We start from the raw sequence: 15,983 nt of genomic DNA, 5'->3' as shown, positions 1-15,983 counted from the left end.
CCACCACACCTGGCTAATTTTTTGTATTTTTAGTAGAGATGGAGTTTCACCGTGTTAGCCAGAATGGTCTCAATCTCCTGACCTCATGATCCACCTGCCTCAGCCTCCCAAAGTGCTGGGATTACAGGCATGAGCCACTGCGCCCGGCCCCTCGTCTCTATTTTTAAGTAACCAATTACATATTTTTTTAAAAAAACAACAACAATCTCCAGTCCTGTCATAGACTAACTTTAAAAGGAGAAGAAGTCCTAATCAATGAGAAAACTTTCAGAACTTGAAGGTTCCAGGGCATAGTTTCAAGTCTTTCATAGAAGGAGAGGAATTCATGCTGAGGCCCAGCCAGGAAACAACCAACCAACCAAACAACAACAGAGAGTAAAAGGAGACAACTATGAAAATGGTTCTAAATGTCTCCATTCTGTTACTAACTGGGATTGACGTACTCAGTTTCAGCTAGATAGTTGTGGAATGTTTTGTCCTACATTTGAATAGGGAAAGGCACAGAACCCTTCAGAAGTTGTGTGGTCACTCATTTTTCTCACCACCTCCCACCCCGACTTCTCAAGGAGATAAATATTGAGATCAAGTTGAAATCAGACCTGTGCCTCAATCCCAGGTCTTACTGGGTCACTCCAGATTTATAGGATTGGTTCTGGGTTTTGAGTGAACTGCAGGACCATGCTGTTGTGTAACTCTAGGGATGCTAGTCCATTGGGGTCCGTTGAAAGGAGCTCCCTGGAGTTGTAAAGTGAAGCCCTGTATGGCCTTAGGCTGTGTCCCGGTATATTGGCAGAACCAGGACACCCAAGGCCAGGGCCAGGGTGAAGTTTCCTAAGGTACTACCTTAGAAAATGAATGGTCTTTATTGCCTGCTTTCTCTTTAATTCATTTTTTATGGTTTTTTTTTTTTTTTTTTTTTTGAGATGGAGTCTCGCTCTGTTGCCCAGGCTGGAGTGCAGTGGCATGATCTCGGCTCACTGCAACCTCTGCCTCCCAGGTTGAAGCAATCCTCCTGCCTCAGTCCCCTAGTAGCTGGGATTACAGGCACGTGCCATCATGCCCAGCTAATTTTTGTATTTTTAATAGAGTCAAGGTTTCGCCATGTTGGTCAGGCTAGTCTCATACTTCTGACCTCATGTGATCCACCTGCCTCAGCCTCCCAAAATGCTGGTATTACAGGCGTGAGCCACCATGCCTGGCTGTCTTTAATTCATTTTTATGTATTCTATCTATCAAATATTGACTTGGATGTTATTTGGGGTTAATATATGTACATTACATGTGAGCGATTTTTTTGACTGGGCTTTGACTTAACCTACTCCCTTATTTTCTGATTTAGAGTAACAGACATAAACCTGGGGAAGTTGGTGCGAGGGGATGCCCATGAATGTTTTGTTTCACCTGTTGCCAAAGCTGTAATTGAACTTCTTGAAAAATCAGGTAGGATGCTCCTTGAGAAATGCTGCTGTTTTCTATTTATTGGTATTTACATTTTTTTAAATAAAGATTCGTTTGGGGAAGAATTAAATTTTTTAAATTATTATTCTGATATCCTTTTAAGATGTTTCTAGAAGATTCTAATTGAACATAGAAGTGCTATTTCACTTTGACTTTATTTTTCTCATCTTTTGGGAGATACAGATGAATACCTAGAAACTTTTTCTAGTAAGACTATCCTATAAATTAAAAGAAAAATTAGTTGAGATAAATGATTAGCCCTGTTTTAAACATGCTCAGTTTCTCTTGTGAAACAGTTCAAAATAACCACAGTAAAATATGCTTCCAGTTGCAGCTTACTAAATCTGTCAGTGTGTAGGCTTAGATAAGATTTACATTGAAGACTTAAATGAGGCCAGACAGAGTGGCTCATGCCTATAATCTCAGTGCTAGGCAAGGCCAAGGTGAGAGGATCACTTCAGGACAGGTTAAGACCAGCCTGGGCAAACATAGTGAGACCTTATCTCTACAAAAAATTTAAAAATTAGCTGGGTATGGTGATGTGCACCTGTAGTCCCAGCTATGCTGGAGGCTGAGGTGGGAGGATCTCTTGAGCCCAGGAGTTTGAGGTTACAGTGAGCTATGTTTGCACCAATGCACTCTAGCCTGGGTGACATAGCAAGACCCTGCCTCAAAAAAAAAAAAAAAAAAAAAAAAGAAAAATGAAGAAGCCAATAGATGTAGTTTAGGGTACGGGAACCTAGGTTGGGATTTATTGGTGAGCAGCTTGCTTTTCAGTAGTCAGGACTTAATTTCCATTGCTGTCCCCTTGACTTGGCATTTTTATGTCAATGAAATAGAAATGAATATTTTCTCTTTCTTCATTGTTAAATTTAATGAGTAAATTACTACCAAGTATTTATATATTTAAGGGCTTTCTAGCTGAGAACATAAAGATTCAACTAACTGGGCAGGCGCAGTGGCTCACACCTGTAATCCCAGCACTTTGTAGAACCAAGGTGGGAGGATTGCTTGAGCCCAGGAGTTTGAGACCAGCTTGGGAAACATAGGGAGACTCCATCTGTACAAAAAAAAATTTTTTTTAATTAGCCAGGTGTGTTGGCATGTGCCTGTGGTCCCGGCTACCCGGGAGGCTGAGGTAGGAGAATTGCTAGAGCCTAGGAGGTAAAGGCTGCAATGAGCTGTGATCACCCCACAGCATTCCATCCTGGGCAACAAGCAAGATCCTATCTGGGGAAAAAAAAAAAATTCAATTAACTAAATATTTTTCTCTACTCCAATTTGAATTGCCCCTTCCTACCCCTGAACATGCAACAATCAAAGAAGAATTTCAAAAATATATGACAAAGTTTTATTAAAAGGTTAACATTCAGGATATATATGCCCTTTGGGCAGTAATATTAAGCTCAAATCTATGAAATAATCCATATATAAAGTGCTTTTTCATTACATGGATGATCAAGATGAAGATTCTGAGCCACTTCATCAGAAAGTACTCAAAGAAAAGAGTAAATTAGTCTGGTAAATTATAGTTATATATTGCAGAAAGAATGGGAATTGGAACCAGAAGGGTTTGAATAGATAATTTTTGTTGATTATAACACCCCACTCCTAGTTCATTGTCATTGTAGGTTGGTGCTGAAAAAGGTCAAGTTTTAAAAAGGTTTTTTGAGACAGTCTTGCTGTATTGTCCAGGCTGGAGTGCCGTGGCACCCTCTTGGCTCACTGAAACCTCCACCTCCCGGATTCCAGTGATTGTCCTGCCTCAGCCTTCCAAGAAGCTGGGATTACAGGCATGTGCCACGATGCCCAGCTAATTTTTCATGTTTTTAGTGGAGACGGGGTTTTACCATGTTGGCCAGGCTGGTCTTGAACTCCTAACCTGGAGTGATCTGCCTGTCTCGGCCTCCCAAAGTGCTGAAATTATAGGCATGAGCCATGCACCTAGCCTAAAAGGGTTTTTTTTCTCAAGTTAAAGTTTTTAAAGGAAAGTTCTGAAGTTTTGAGTATAATATCGAATTTTCATTTGGTTAGTAGGTGTCAACCTAGATGGAAAGAAGATTTTGGTAGTGGGGGCCCATGGGTCTTTGGAAGCTGCTCTGCAATGCCTGTTCCAGAGAAAAGGGTCCATGACAATGAGTTCCCAGTGGAAAACACCCCAGCTTCAAAGGAAGGTAAATTTCATGTTGGAAACATATCATCTTGAAGGCTTATGTTAGAACAGAAGAACGTCTAGAAATGTCTAGGCTAAGCGCTTAATTCAAGAAGTTAGAGGAAGAAAATTGGATAGACCCATATCCATTAAAGACATTGAATCAGTCTGCTCACCAAACAAACAAGGAAAGGCAACAGGTGGTTTTACAGATGAGCTCTATCAAACAAAGAACAGATCATTCTAACACAATCCTTTTCTCTAGCAAATGGAAAAAGAAGGAACATGGCCTAACAGATTTTGTGAGTGCCAAAACCAAACCATGACAAGATGCTAAAGGAAAATTAACAGGCCAGTTTCAGCTATGAATATAAATGAAATAATCATGAGCGAAATCTGAGAATACCAAATACAGCAGCAAGTTAGATTTCTTTTAGGATTCCCAGGTGATTGAACATGAGAAAATCTATCACTGTAATTCACCACATTATGATTAAAAACTAAATTCTCACCATAGTAAGTACAGAACAGTCGTTTGGTAAATCTAGTATCCATTATGACCTTTTGAAAGTAATTATAATTTTGATGAAAATTATTAAGAAGACCTATATAAAAGCAGAAGTATCATCTTCATGGAGAAGATGCCATGTGTTAAAGATATTAATTGTCTGCAGATTATAAACTCCTGACATATTTTTTGTAGAATTTGGCAATCTGATTCTGAAATCCAAATGGAAGCATAAAGGACAAAGAGAGTCAAGACAATTTTGTGGAAAAACTAGGTGGGAGACATTCCCAACCACATGGTGTGAATTATTAAGCACTTACAGTAATTAGGATAATATGGTAGACAAACAGACTATCAGAACAGAAGAAAGTGGAAATTTATGCATATATGGAAGCTTGAGAGCAGGTACTGCAGATCAATGGGGAAAAGATTAACGATTAAAGGCCGGGCGTGGTGGCTCATGCCCGTAATCCCAGCACTTTGGGAGGCTGAGGTGGTCGAATCACTCGAGCTCAGGAGTTTCAGACCAGCCTGGCCAATATGGTGAAACACCATCTCTACTAAAAATACAAAAAAATTGGCTAGGCGTGTCAGTGCAAGCCTGTAATCCCAGCTACTCAGGAAGCTGAGGTAGGAGAATCGCTTGAACCCAAGAGGCAAGGGTCGCATGAGCCGCGATCGTGCCACTGCACTCCAGCCTGGGTGGCAGAGTGAGACTCTGTCTCCAAAAAAACCAAACAAACAAAAAACTAAAACATTATTCAAAATCATGCTGACTTAACTAGTTATATATATGAGTCTAGCATAGGATTGCTAACCTGATACTACATATAAAAAAATCACTTTCTATATTAAAATACCTAAATGTGGAAAGCAAAACTGTAAAACTTATAGAAAAAAATACAGGCATATGCATTTAAGATGTTGGCATTGGAAGGATAGCTTAAGAGACCCCAAAAGCACAGATTGCTAAAGAAAAGATACATAAATCTGACTACATCCAAATTTTTAAAAACCCCAAAGTTTTTCTTTCTGAAAAGAAGTTCTTAAAAAAGTGAAAAGACAGCTATAGTGTAGAAGATATTTACAACAAACATTTAGCCAGCAATTAGTATTTTATAAAAGATTCCTACAAATCAGTGAGACAAAGACAATCTGTTAGAAAAACGGACACACGACAGGCCACTAACAGATGAGGAATCTGAGGTTTAAAAGACACGTGAAAAGCTGTCTGGTTTCCTACTGTTTTTGCTCACCGGTCATATTGGCAGTAGGTAAAAAGTGCCAGTTAGACATATTGACAAATGTCTGGAGCCATGGGAATTCATATATTGCTGGCAGGAGTTTAAATTTGAAATAGGCATTTTGGAAAGCAGTTTAATGGAGTTTCAGCTACTCTTTGACCTAGGAATTTCACTCTAAATATATATCATACGGCTGGGCACGGTAGCTCACCCCTGTAATTCCAGCACTTTGGGAGGCTAAGGCATGCAGACCACCTGAGGTCGGGGATTCAAGACCAGCCTGACCAACATGGAGAAACCCCATCTCTACTAAATATACAAAATTAGCCAGATGTGGTGGCGCATGCCTGTAATCCCAGCTATTTGGGAGGCTGAGGCAGGAGAATCGCTCGAACCTGGGACCAGAGGTTGCGGTGAGCCGAGATCACGCCATTGCACTCCAGCCTGGGCAACAAGAGCGAAACTCCATCTCAAAATATAATAATAATAATAATAAAAACTATGTATGTAAACATCATAGACAAAACTTGCCCACATATATAGAAAGGTGTGTTTACAAATGGTCAGAGCAGCATGTTTATAGTGTAAAAAGTTTTGTTTGTTTAAGACAAAGGAGCGGTGGTGATTCTGTGGGTCTTGGCCCCTTTCTGCTGTCAGGGCTGAGTTGGCTCCATGAGCTGGTGAAAGCAGTATCCAGCCAGGTGCAAGGGAGACAGGGGCAGGATTTCACCTTTACTGATGGGCAGGCCACAGGTCCCCTGTAGAACGGTGACTCTTGAATATTGAGAGGACGGTATCCCTCCCTGAGCATCTTCTGGAGCTTGATGACCACTAGGGAGTGTATCAGAGTCACGTGCACCAAATATGTTACCGGTGGCAGCTATTCGAGTTATCCCGAGTTCGTGCTGGTGTATCTGTACAGGTCTGCAGCAACTTGGAGGCTCTTGCCTCCTCAGGAGAAAGAATTGGACTGAGGGCCATAAGATAGAAGGAGAGACTGAGGCAATTTTCAGAGCAGGACGGAAAATCTAGCAAAAAGCTCTAGAACAGTAAGGAAGGGAAAGAAGGAAAGTACAACTTGGAAGAGGGCCAAGCAGGCGACTTGCAAAACCAAGTACACCGCAACAAGTATTTAAACAGTGACCTAAATGCCCATCAGCGTAAATGGATAAATCAGTATAGTTGCACGTAGAGTATGCATAGACATATGTTCCTAAAACAATGATATACAAGCAGTGAAAATTAATCAACTAGAGCTGTAGATAGCAACATTTTTTTTGTTTTGTTTTTTGTTTGTTTGTTTGTTTGTTTGAGACAAAGTCTCACTCTGTCCCCCAGGCTGGAGTGCGGTGGCACGATCTCGGCTCACTGCAACCTCTGTCTCTTGGGTTCAAGTGATTCTTCTGCCTCAGCCTCCCGAGTAGCTGGGACTACAGGTGTGCCACCATGCCCAGCTAATTTTTGTATTTTTAGTAAAGACGGGGTTTCACCATGTTGGCCAGGCTGGTCTGGAACTCCTGACCTCAGGTGATCCACCCACCTCGACCTCCCAAAGTGCTGAGATTACCGGCATGAGCCACTGTGCCCAGGCCGGAAGAATTTTTTAAAACACTGTTCAGTGAACAAAGACCCAAGTTGCAGAAGGATGTATTTCATATAACACCATTTATATATGTCTGAAAGCAACACAGCATATATATATGTAATCTAATACATACATACATATAATATGTATTATATATAATCCTTATATATATAGAATCAATATATATATTTAGGTCAGGACATTTAGATCACTGTTTAATATATATTAGGATTATATATAATATATATTATGTGTTAATTATTTAATCCTAATATATGTATATTAGGATTCTATGCAAATGAAGTAAAAATATAAAGAAATAATGCAAACTGCAAACCAAATCCGAAAAGCATTTATTGAAGCAAGGATGTGGATATAGATGGAAAGAAAACCTAGACACCTTCACGCCTTTTTTCTTAAACTGGGCAATAGGTGTTGTCTAGGTATGTTAGGATATTGTTTTCCATTTTTATGTCTGAAATGATTGTTTTTCATTTTTAAAAATGACAGTACAGCTCACAGATTTCAAGCAAAGTGAAGTTTTAAATGAATGCATTAAGTACAATCAGTTACTACAGAACGTGATCTAAAAATACATGTTCCTCATGTTGCAGAGTGAGAATGGAAATGAGGAGTAAATTGTAATCCTGCCAGGGAAGCCAGGTGTCTCAGCAGAGCCGGATTCTCTGCATGGCAGGTGGATCTAATTTATGTAATGCTTGGGTTAAGACAGCTCAGGAAGGCAGCCTTGCAATGAATCCTGAACCTGTGTGCGTTTTTAGCAGTCACCGCGTGGTGGCAGCCTATCCAAGAAAATTCAAGGGCAATATTTTGCTCTTGAGAGCCTAGCAATTTTGATTTGGAAGCTCGGTGGAAGAGGAAAATAAACCTTGCCCTGCACTGAACAGCTGTGGTGAAGAGAGAAAATACCTTCCTTGGCAATTGAATGTTTTCGCAGCTGTCACAGATACTTTTGCTAGTTGTATCTGTATTTTTGAAAAACAAAGACATTTTTCAAAGTACTTTTTTATTACGGGAATAAATCACCTTGTCTCTGTACTTTGGGATGAATCTCATCCGAACTTTGAGAATGATTAAGTGACTTCACTTTCTGGAGAAGCTAGTCATTGGGTAACATTCTTGTTTTCATATGTATCGGAAGGTTCTCTTTCATAGTTGATGTTGCACACACGTTTTTTTCCCCTAAGTCCTTGGTATTTATAGTGGCACCACTGCAAATGTTAGAGGCTGTCAACTTTCATTCTTATTATTGCTTCATCTTTGTGGCCAAAAACATGGGAAGAAACGTTCATGGCCCCACCCCATACTTGTCCCCTCTCTACCTGGCTTACCTACCTATGTCAGGCTCCTGTCTCACCACAAATGACAGCCTGTGTCTTTCATGTTAGCAGCTAGTCTTTCACTAGCCACATACCTCCCCATAACCCATATGCCTCCCTGTGTCTGCCTGACATCTGAATTGTCACTATTCTTGTGTTGTATTTTTATAAGAAGAGTGTATGGGGCAGAAAACCCTTGCCATTCATTTCCTGAGTAGGAATTCTAGCCTTCCTTGGAGTCGTGGTAATGTGGAGCCATGGTAATATGTGGATTGTACCACTCAATGGCTGTCTGGAGGCCACAGTGGTGCACAAAGCTACCTAGGCATGGGTTAGTGTCCTAGGGCACCCAATCGGGACAGACTCTGTCCACACCTGGCACACCCTTGGAAAAACTTCACTGTGAAAAACACTGAAAGTAAAAATTTTAACAACAGATAGGGATTTTTTTCCCCCTTGAGACAGAGACTCACTCTGTTACCCAGGCTGCAGTGCAGTGGCGTGATCTCGGCTCACTACAACCTCTGCCTCACAGGTTCAAGCGAAATGCCTCAGCCACCTGAGTAGCTGGAATTACAGGCGAGCACCACCATGCCTGGCTAATTTTTATATTTTTAGTAGACATGGAGTTTTGCCATGTTGGCCAGGCTGGTCTCGAACTCCTGGCCCCAAGTGATCCACCCACATGGCCCTCTCAAAGTGCTGGAATTATAGGCCTGAGATGCTGTGCCCAGCCCAGATGGGGATTTTTGTTGTCCAGTTAATGAACCAAGAATAAAAGTGCATTTTAAGATTATAGTCTCTTCTCCTTATTGGCAATGGTAAAAGAGTTAAGAAAGGAAGAGAACAAGCTTAGGATTATGGCTACTAGGTAGAAGGACGTTATCTTTGACAAGCATTTCTGATGTGCTTATTTATACCTGACATGGAACAAGACTGCCCCCTCAACACATCCCTGCTGTGGGACATCTGGCTGGGGAGTTCCAAAGCTGAGGGTGAAAGGTTTGGGCATCGGGTATGACTGTGTAACACTAGAGTTCTATCTACCATCTCTTAAACTACAGGTAGTCTTAGCGGTGTGGGCTCACCTTCTGGTTACCAGGCAGCCTGCCTCAACCACTCAGAACTGCCTTTGAAGGTTTCCAGTCGGGCACAACATTTGTGTTCTCATTAAGCAGTAGAGCACAGGCTTTGGGGACACACAGCTCTGGGCTCAAGCCTTAGCTGTTGCTGCTCTAAGCCTGTTTCTTCGTGTAGAATGGCAATCGTAATACTCCCTACTGCCGGGCGCGGTGGCTCACGCCTGTAATCCCAGCACTTTGGGAGGCTGAAGCGAGCGGATCACGAGCTCAGGAGATCGAGACCATCCTGACTAACACTGTAAAACCCCGTCTCTACTAAAAATGCAAAAAATTAGCTGGGCGTGGTGGCGGGCGCCTGTAGTCCCAGCTACTCGGGAGGCTGAGGCAGGAGAATGGCGTGAACCCGGGAGGCAGAGCTTGCAGTGAGCCGAGATCAGGCCACTGCACTCCAGCCTGGGCAACTGAGCGAGACTCTGTCTCAAAAATAATAATAATAATAATAATAATAATACTCCCTACTTTATGGGGCAGTTGTGGGAATGAAATTAAATACTAATGGGGACTGGGTGCAGTGGCTCACGCCTGTAATCCCAGCACTTTGGGAGGCTGAGGTGGGCAGATTGAGCCCAGGAGTTTGAGACCAGCCTGGCAACATGGTGAAACCCCATCTCTACAAAAAGTACAAAAATTAGCCAGGCATGGTGGCTGTAGTCCCAGATACTTTGGAGGCTGAAGTGGGATGACTGCCTGAACCTGGGGAGGTCGAGGTTGCAGTGAGCTGAGATTGTACCACTGCACTCCACCCTGGAGTGCAGGGTGGAGGAAAAGAAATATATAGGCCAATTAGGCAAATGTGGGTCAATTGGGCAAATCACTCAAATCATAAGTAGATAAACTAGTAAAATAGTGTGACTTAGGATCCCTCACTGGGATTGTGTGGATGGGGGAAGGAGAAAGTGTCTCTAGCTCTCTGTCTGTGAGGTCTCCCAGCAGAATATTGGCCAAGGGAGTGAAACCAAAAGCAAGACTACCAGGAGACAACGTCCCAGAGAGAGGAGGGACTGACCACAGCAGGTGCCCAGCTTTGGCCAGTCAGGCTCATCTTCCAATCCTCAGTAGATTATTATCAACTTTAAGTGATGTCACAGAGTCCCTTCCTCCAAAACTGTGAACCTCTTCCTTCCCATGCCTCTTGTTACTCGGAAGTCACTCTACTTCCAAACATGTTGGCTAGAGATCCCTGATGGGCCAGTTATTACTTTCAGGCTCTGTAGTTTTAAAGAATAGTTACATCCAGTTAGTTACAAATAGAAATCGATCCTTTCTTTGTCCGTCCGTCTAAACGGAAGGATATTCCTTTTTTTTTTTTTTTTTTTTTTTTTTTTTTTTTTTTTTGAGCTGGAGTCTTGCTCTGTTGCCCAGGCTGGAGTGCAGTGGTACAGTCTTGGCTCACTGCAGCTCTGCCTCCCGGGTCCAAGTGATTCTCCTGCCTCAGCCTCCAGAGTAGCTAGGACTACAGGTGCACGCCACCATGCCTGGCTAATTTTTGTATCTTTAGTAGAGACGGGGTTTCACCATGTTGGCCAGGATGGTCTTGATCTCCTGACCTTGTGATTCGCCTGCCTTGGCCTCCCAAAGTGCTGGGATTACAGGCATGAGCCACCGCGCCCAGTCAGAAGGATATTTTATGGACACTAATTAGGTATAAAATCTCCATGGAGCCTGAGCATGAAGAATTGAACTTCTCAGGGTTCCACAGAAACCAGAATAGACTTCTGTGTTTGGTAGCTTTGTAACTTACGCCCATTGGGGTGTATAGTTGAAAATTGAGAATAAATTTCCTGTTCTGTTTCTGAGCATCTTTTCCAGGCTTGGAGATGCGTTGAGCATTTCCACGGAGACCCTAGAGGTGGGGAGGGGAAGAACGCCTGGGCATTTGTCCAAATTAGCCATATGCTGTGGAGTGTCACATGTCAGGAAGCCAAGGCACTGGAGCTAGTGCTTTTGGGCAGGGCTAGGGAACCCCCCTGGCCTTTCCTCCACCCAAACGCAGGCCCCCACACCCAGCGTCCTGGGCCCTGCAGGGGAATGACACTGTTGGTATCACTCTCAGGAATGAGTCTAGATTTGGAGATAACCTCTTCCTGACCTCCATGATTTCACTCTGATGCCAAAACCAGTCTGAAGGGGGCGTGGTTTTGCATTTGGTGTTTACAAGGTGGAGCGGTGCCCCCGGCATGGAAGGAAGAGGTGGGCAGGTACGGGCGGGGCCCTGCTCCCTCGAGAGTCTCCTCTGAACCTGTGGTTAGGGCACAGCTGGACAATGCTGAAATGGTCTCCAGCTGGGAGATGAGGTAAACCTCAGCTGCATGCAGAAGAAATAACCTAGAAATCAAAGAAGTGTTTTATTTTGTTTTTCTCAGAGGATCTCATTTCTCCCTCTCCTCCTGAGCACAGAGATCCTCAAAACTGGTATTCACAGAAGGAAAAAATATAGGTCTTTCACCTTTGAAGGATCAAAGTGTCTAGGTTTTTTTTTTTTTTTTTTTTTTGAGCAAAGCTGAACTATCACAAAGTTCTTTTCCGTTTAAATTTAGTGCATGGCATGGCTCATGAACGGCTTTTAAAAGTGAATTGGAAAATTCTAAATGTACTTGTATTATACATGTGAAAGGATGACTTTTTGAAAAAAAGAATAATGTCTATTCCAAACAGGAGAAGGGAGGAGCTCTAGCTTTTAAACTGCACTAGATTAGTGAGTTACATGACAATTCTCCTTTTAACAGGATGGAATGCACTGAAAGCAGGAATGTGCTATTGTGACAGTAATGACAGCTAATGTTAATTGACAGAATGGCTACTCTGAACCAGGCACTGTCTTGTACTCCTGTTATCTCAGTGGTCTTCACACTTATTCTGTTAGGCAGGACTGTCATCCTCCCCATATTACAGATGAGGAAACTGAGGCTCAGAGAGGAGACTGCAAAGATCATGTGATTAAAAAATGGTAGGGGTGGCACAACAGCCTGTGTTTTTAACACTGTCCCATGCAGCTCTTATTCTAGATCATCACATAAAGTCTGATCTCTAATCTTGAAAACCAAAAAGCACCTGCCACCTCAGATGAGAGAGACCAATACCCTAGACACTCAGCTTGTGTTGAATTCACTCTTATTTTATTTTGATGTTTGTAATTCCAGAGCCATGCTTGTTAAGAGAGTTGAGCTAAAGTAGACTGAATGCTGTCCCCTCCCCGAGGCCTGGGGCTCATCACCAGCTATCCAGGCTCCCCTTTCAGAGGGGATGGTGAGCACCTTTGGAAAGGGCAAGGGTGGGCACACAAGACAGCCTCAGTTATGCGAGTTCATTCCCTCCCCTGCCTGCTGTGGGTGAGATGGAGAAAAAAGCGCTGGACCCTCCTGGACATCACAGCCTCATGCTCAGCGAGTGACTGACGTCATCAGTAGCACAGGTCATCAGTAGTGTGGAATTAAGTGCACTGAATCGTGTCGGTCCCTGAGCTTTGTTTGACAGATTTAGGGGGTCAGCTCCCCACTTTCCCTTCTTGCTTCTGTCTGATCATTGCTCTGTTTATTAATACCAGGGAAGAAGGTGAATAGAACTTTTTGGAAAGTAAAAAAAAAATCAGGCCATTATACTTAGCAGTGCTGAGAGAAGGATTTGTGAGACGATATATTCAAACTAATGGGCATAAGACCAAGAAGGGGCTGTGTGGCCTGGTGTGGTGGCTCACGCCTATAATCCCAGCACATTGGAAGGCCGAGACGGGTGGATCACGAGGTCGGGACATCGAGCCCATCCTGGCTAACATGGTGAAACCCTGTCTCTGCTAAAAAAAAAAAAAAAAAAATAAGCCAGGCGTGGTGGGGGGCACCTGTAGACCCTGCTACTCAGGAGGCTGAGGCAGGAGAATGACGTGAACCCATGAGGCGGAGCTTGCAGTGAGCCGAGATCGTGTCACTGCACCCCAGCCTGGGCAACAAAGTGAGACTCCGTCTCAACAAAAAGAAAAAAAAAAAAGCGTGGTGGGAGTGGGTCGTGTAATTAATAGACTGATTGGTCTTAGGTGGTTCAGAATTTAAGCTGAGAAACTGAAATTGAGAAGAAATGATGTATTGTTCTTATTCCAAATATGTGAGTAAAAACACAATTAAAACACCATCTATCTCCACTTTTCCCAAAAGCACCTCCCTTTTACGATGCCCTTCCCATACCTTATAGGCAAAATATTCTAATTTCAGTCTCAGTGGATTATGTTCTAAATATTTGAAGGTTGGTCTGAACATGGAATGTATTTTCTCATAGAGATAATAGTATAAATGGAGTTAGGGTCATGGGATCGCGAAGCCAATTCCACTGCAGTGGAATCATATAGACCTCCTTTCCGATTTTTCTGTGGGAAACTTCATCTGGAGCTTTAACTCACTTCTTAGCTGTGGGGTAAGTTTCAGCCTCCATGAGGTCTTTGTTACTTTGCAGTCACCTATGGCCAACCACAAATAAGTCTTTGTGGTCATTAGGGGCCAGATGGGAAAGTGAGGTGTAGCCTGCACAAAAGACAGCCTACCCCAATTCTGGAAGAAGGGCCGCAGGCCTGTGTCCTGCAGAGAACAGTCGGGAAGCATCGCCTTCAGCCCACTGGTGGTGGGTCATCTCCCATTTGCTTTTCTGCACTATCAGCAGAGTCTGGCTTCCTTTTCCACCCCTTCTCCAATGTGAATGCTTTTTAAGGACGTGGAATTCGATTTTTTTTTTTTTTTTTTTTTTTTTTTTTTTGAGACAGAGTTTTGCTTTTCTTGCCCAGACTGGAGTGCAATGGCATGATCTCAGCTCACCACAATCTCCGCCTCCCGGGTTCAAGTGATTCTCCTGCCTCAGCCTCCTGAGTAGCTGGGATTACAGGCATGTGCCACCACGCCCAGCTAATTTTGTATTTTTAGTAGGGGCAGGGTTTCTCCATGTTGGTCAGGCTGGTCTCAAACTCCTGACCTCAGGTGATTCGCCCACCTCGGCCTCCCAAAGTGCTGGGATTACAGGCGTGAGCCACCGTGCCCGGCCAGTATTAGAATCTTTTAATGGGAACGTCTTAAACATAACCTGTAACAATGAAGCACCTTATAATTGTGTGGAGATTTCCTTTTCACAGCTTTTTCATATATGCCTCGCATTCACCTGACAACCCTGCAAACTGGACATTATGCTCACCAGAGAGCCTTGACCCTGATTGTCGTTGGCAAGGAGCAGTGTCTGGACTTGAATGCAGGTCACAGGAACTCCACCCATGGTGTTCTCCCGCTGCGCCTCAATTCCTCACTTTTCAAAGGACGCAGCGGAGGCCCGGAGAGTTTCTGAAAGGAAGTGGAATGCAGAAATCTGTCGATGTGCAATGTGAGACTCAGAACTGAAAAGCGTAAATGTCAGGAAATGCAAAGCAGAATTTGCCCCGGCAATGGCAGTTTGCATGAATGCGAAGACGCTGTATGGATGAAAGTTTGTGGCTGGCAGCACGAGCATGAATCCTTGGAGCTGCTGTTCCTCTAGGAGCCTGGCTTGCCTGGTGTTGCCCTGGGAACTTCAACTTGAGCATTTCCTTAGTTTTTGTACTAAAGGAACCAAAATAAGGTATTTTGGTTCTAAGTCTTTGTCATGTGAAGGAAACTCCCCGTTACCACCCCCCATCTACACACACATTCTCTCTCGGCCCCACTTTTGAATTTTATGTTTTTCCTAAAGTATAGGGAAGAGAATTATTATTATTATTTTCCTTTTGAGACGGAGTCTCGCTCTGTCGCCAGGCTGGAGTGCTGTGGTACGATCTCGGCTCACTGCAAGCTCTGCTTCCCGGGTTCAAGTGATTCTCCTGTAGAAGGGAATTATTTTTGATGAGTCATTAAAGTATATCCATTCCCAGAATGGTGTTTCAGTTTTCCTTTTATCATCTGTCATGACTTTTTTAAGTGTGAAGCTTACTTCCAGAAGAACTGTCTTTTCCAGCATTTTGGACACAACTAAATATCTTTGGTATTTTCTTCTCATATGTTGAGCAGTAAATTAAGTTGAATGGTGAAGTTAGAGGTGAACTTAGGAACATTTAGAAAAAGGAAGGTCACTTACTATTTTTTAGGGGAAAAATTTGGTAGATAAATGCTGTACTCCCAATTCCCAGATATCCATTTGGCTTGTAGTCATTTTGATTTATGAAATAATCATAAGAAATGTCTTAAAATTTTAAAAGCCAATAATTTGTTCTACTAATCACAGATGAGAGTGGAAATAAAAGAAATACACCCAATTCCTGAAAGGAAAAAAATTCTCCCAGGATGAGATCACTGGGTGGACATGAAGTGGGTAAAATACCTTTTGCTGCAATTGTCATCCCCTTATCTTGCCAAAGTATGACAACATCTGAATGAAGATGGTTTGACGTTCTTAGTTTGGAGTAGTTATACTATTATTTTAACATTCCTATTTAATGGTATGCTTAATACTGCAGAGAAAGGTGGATATGGATTCATAGCTACAAAGCAATAATCTTATGATCAATGTTCATTTAATTTCAAATACAAAGTTAGACATTCAGAGTTTAAAAAATT

General features: G+C 42.7%; 1 protein-coding gene across 4 annotated transcripts in view; it reads left to right on the top strand.

The window, feature by feature from the left end:
- Positions 1-15,983, top strand: part of MTHFD1L (methylenetetrahydrofolate dehydrogenase (NADP+ dependent) 1 like) — a 235,102-nt gene that overhangs the window by 18,307 nt on the left and 200,812 nt on the right. For 2 of the 4 annotated variants that reach the window (XM_030929149.1, XM_030929151.1), the window contains exons 6-7: positions 1,340-1,440; positions 3,493-3,632. In XM_030929149.1, coding sequence (XP_030785009.1) covers positions 1,340-1,440; positions 3,493-3,632 — 241 coding nt within the window. Of the gene's footprint in view, positions 1-1,339; positions 1,441-3,492; positions 3,633-14,536; positions 15,289-15,983 lie in introns of those variants that run through there. The other 2 variants (XM_030929152.1, XM_030929150.1) reach the window with 2 other exon arrangements.

The sequence above is a fragment of the Rhinopithecus roxellana genome, chromosome 4 (genome assembly GCF_007565055.1).
Source record: "Rhinopithecus roxellana isolate Shanxi Qingling chromosome 4, ASM756505v1, whole genome shotgun sequence".
In the NCBI taxonomy this organism is placed as follows: Eukaryota; Metazoa; Chordata; class Mammalia; order Primates; family Cercopithecidae; genus Rhinopithecus; species Rhinopithecus roxellana.
Note: the sequence above shows the minus strand (reverse complement) of the source record. Positions and strands in the feature narration are given on the sequence as shown.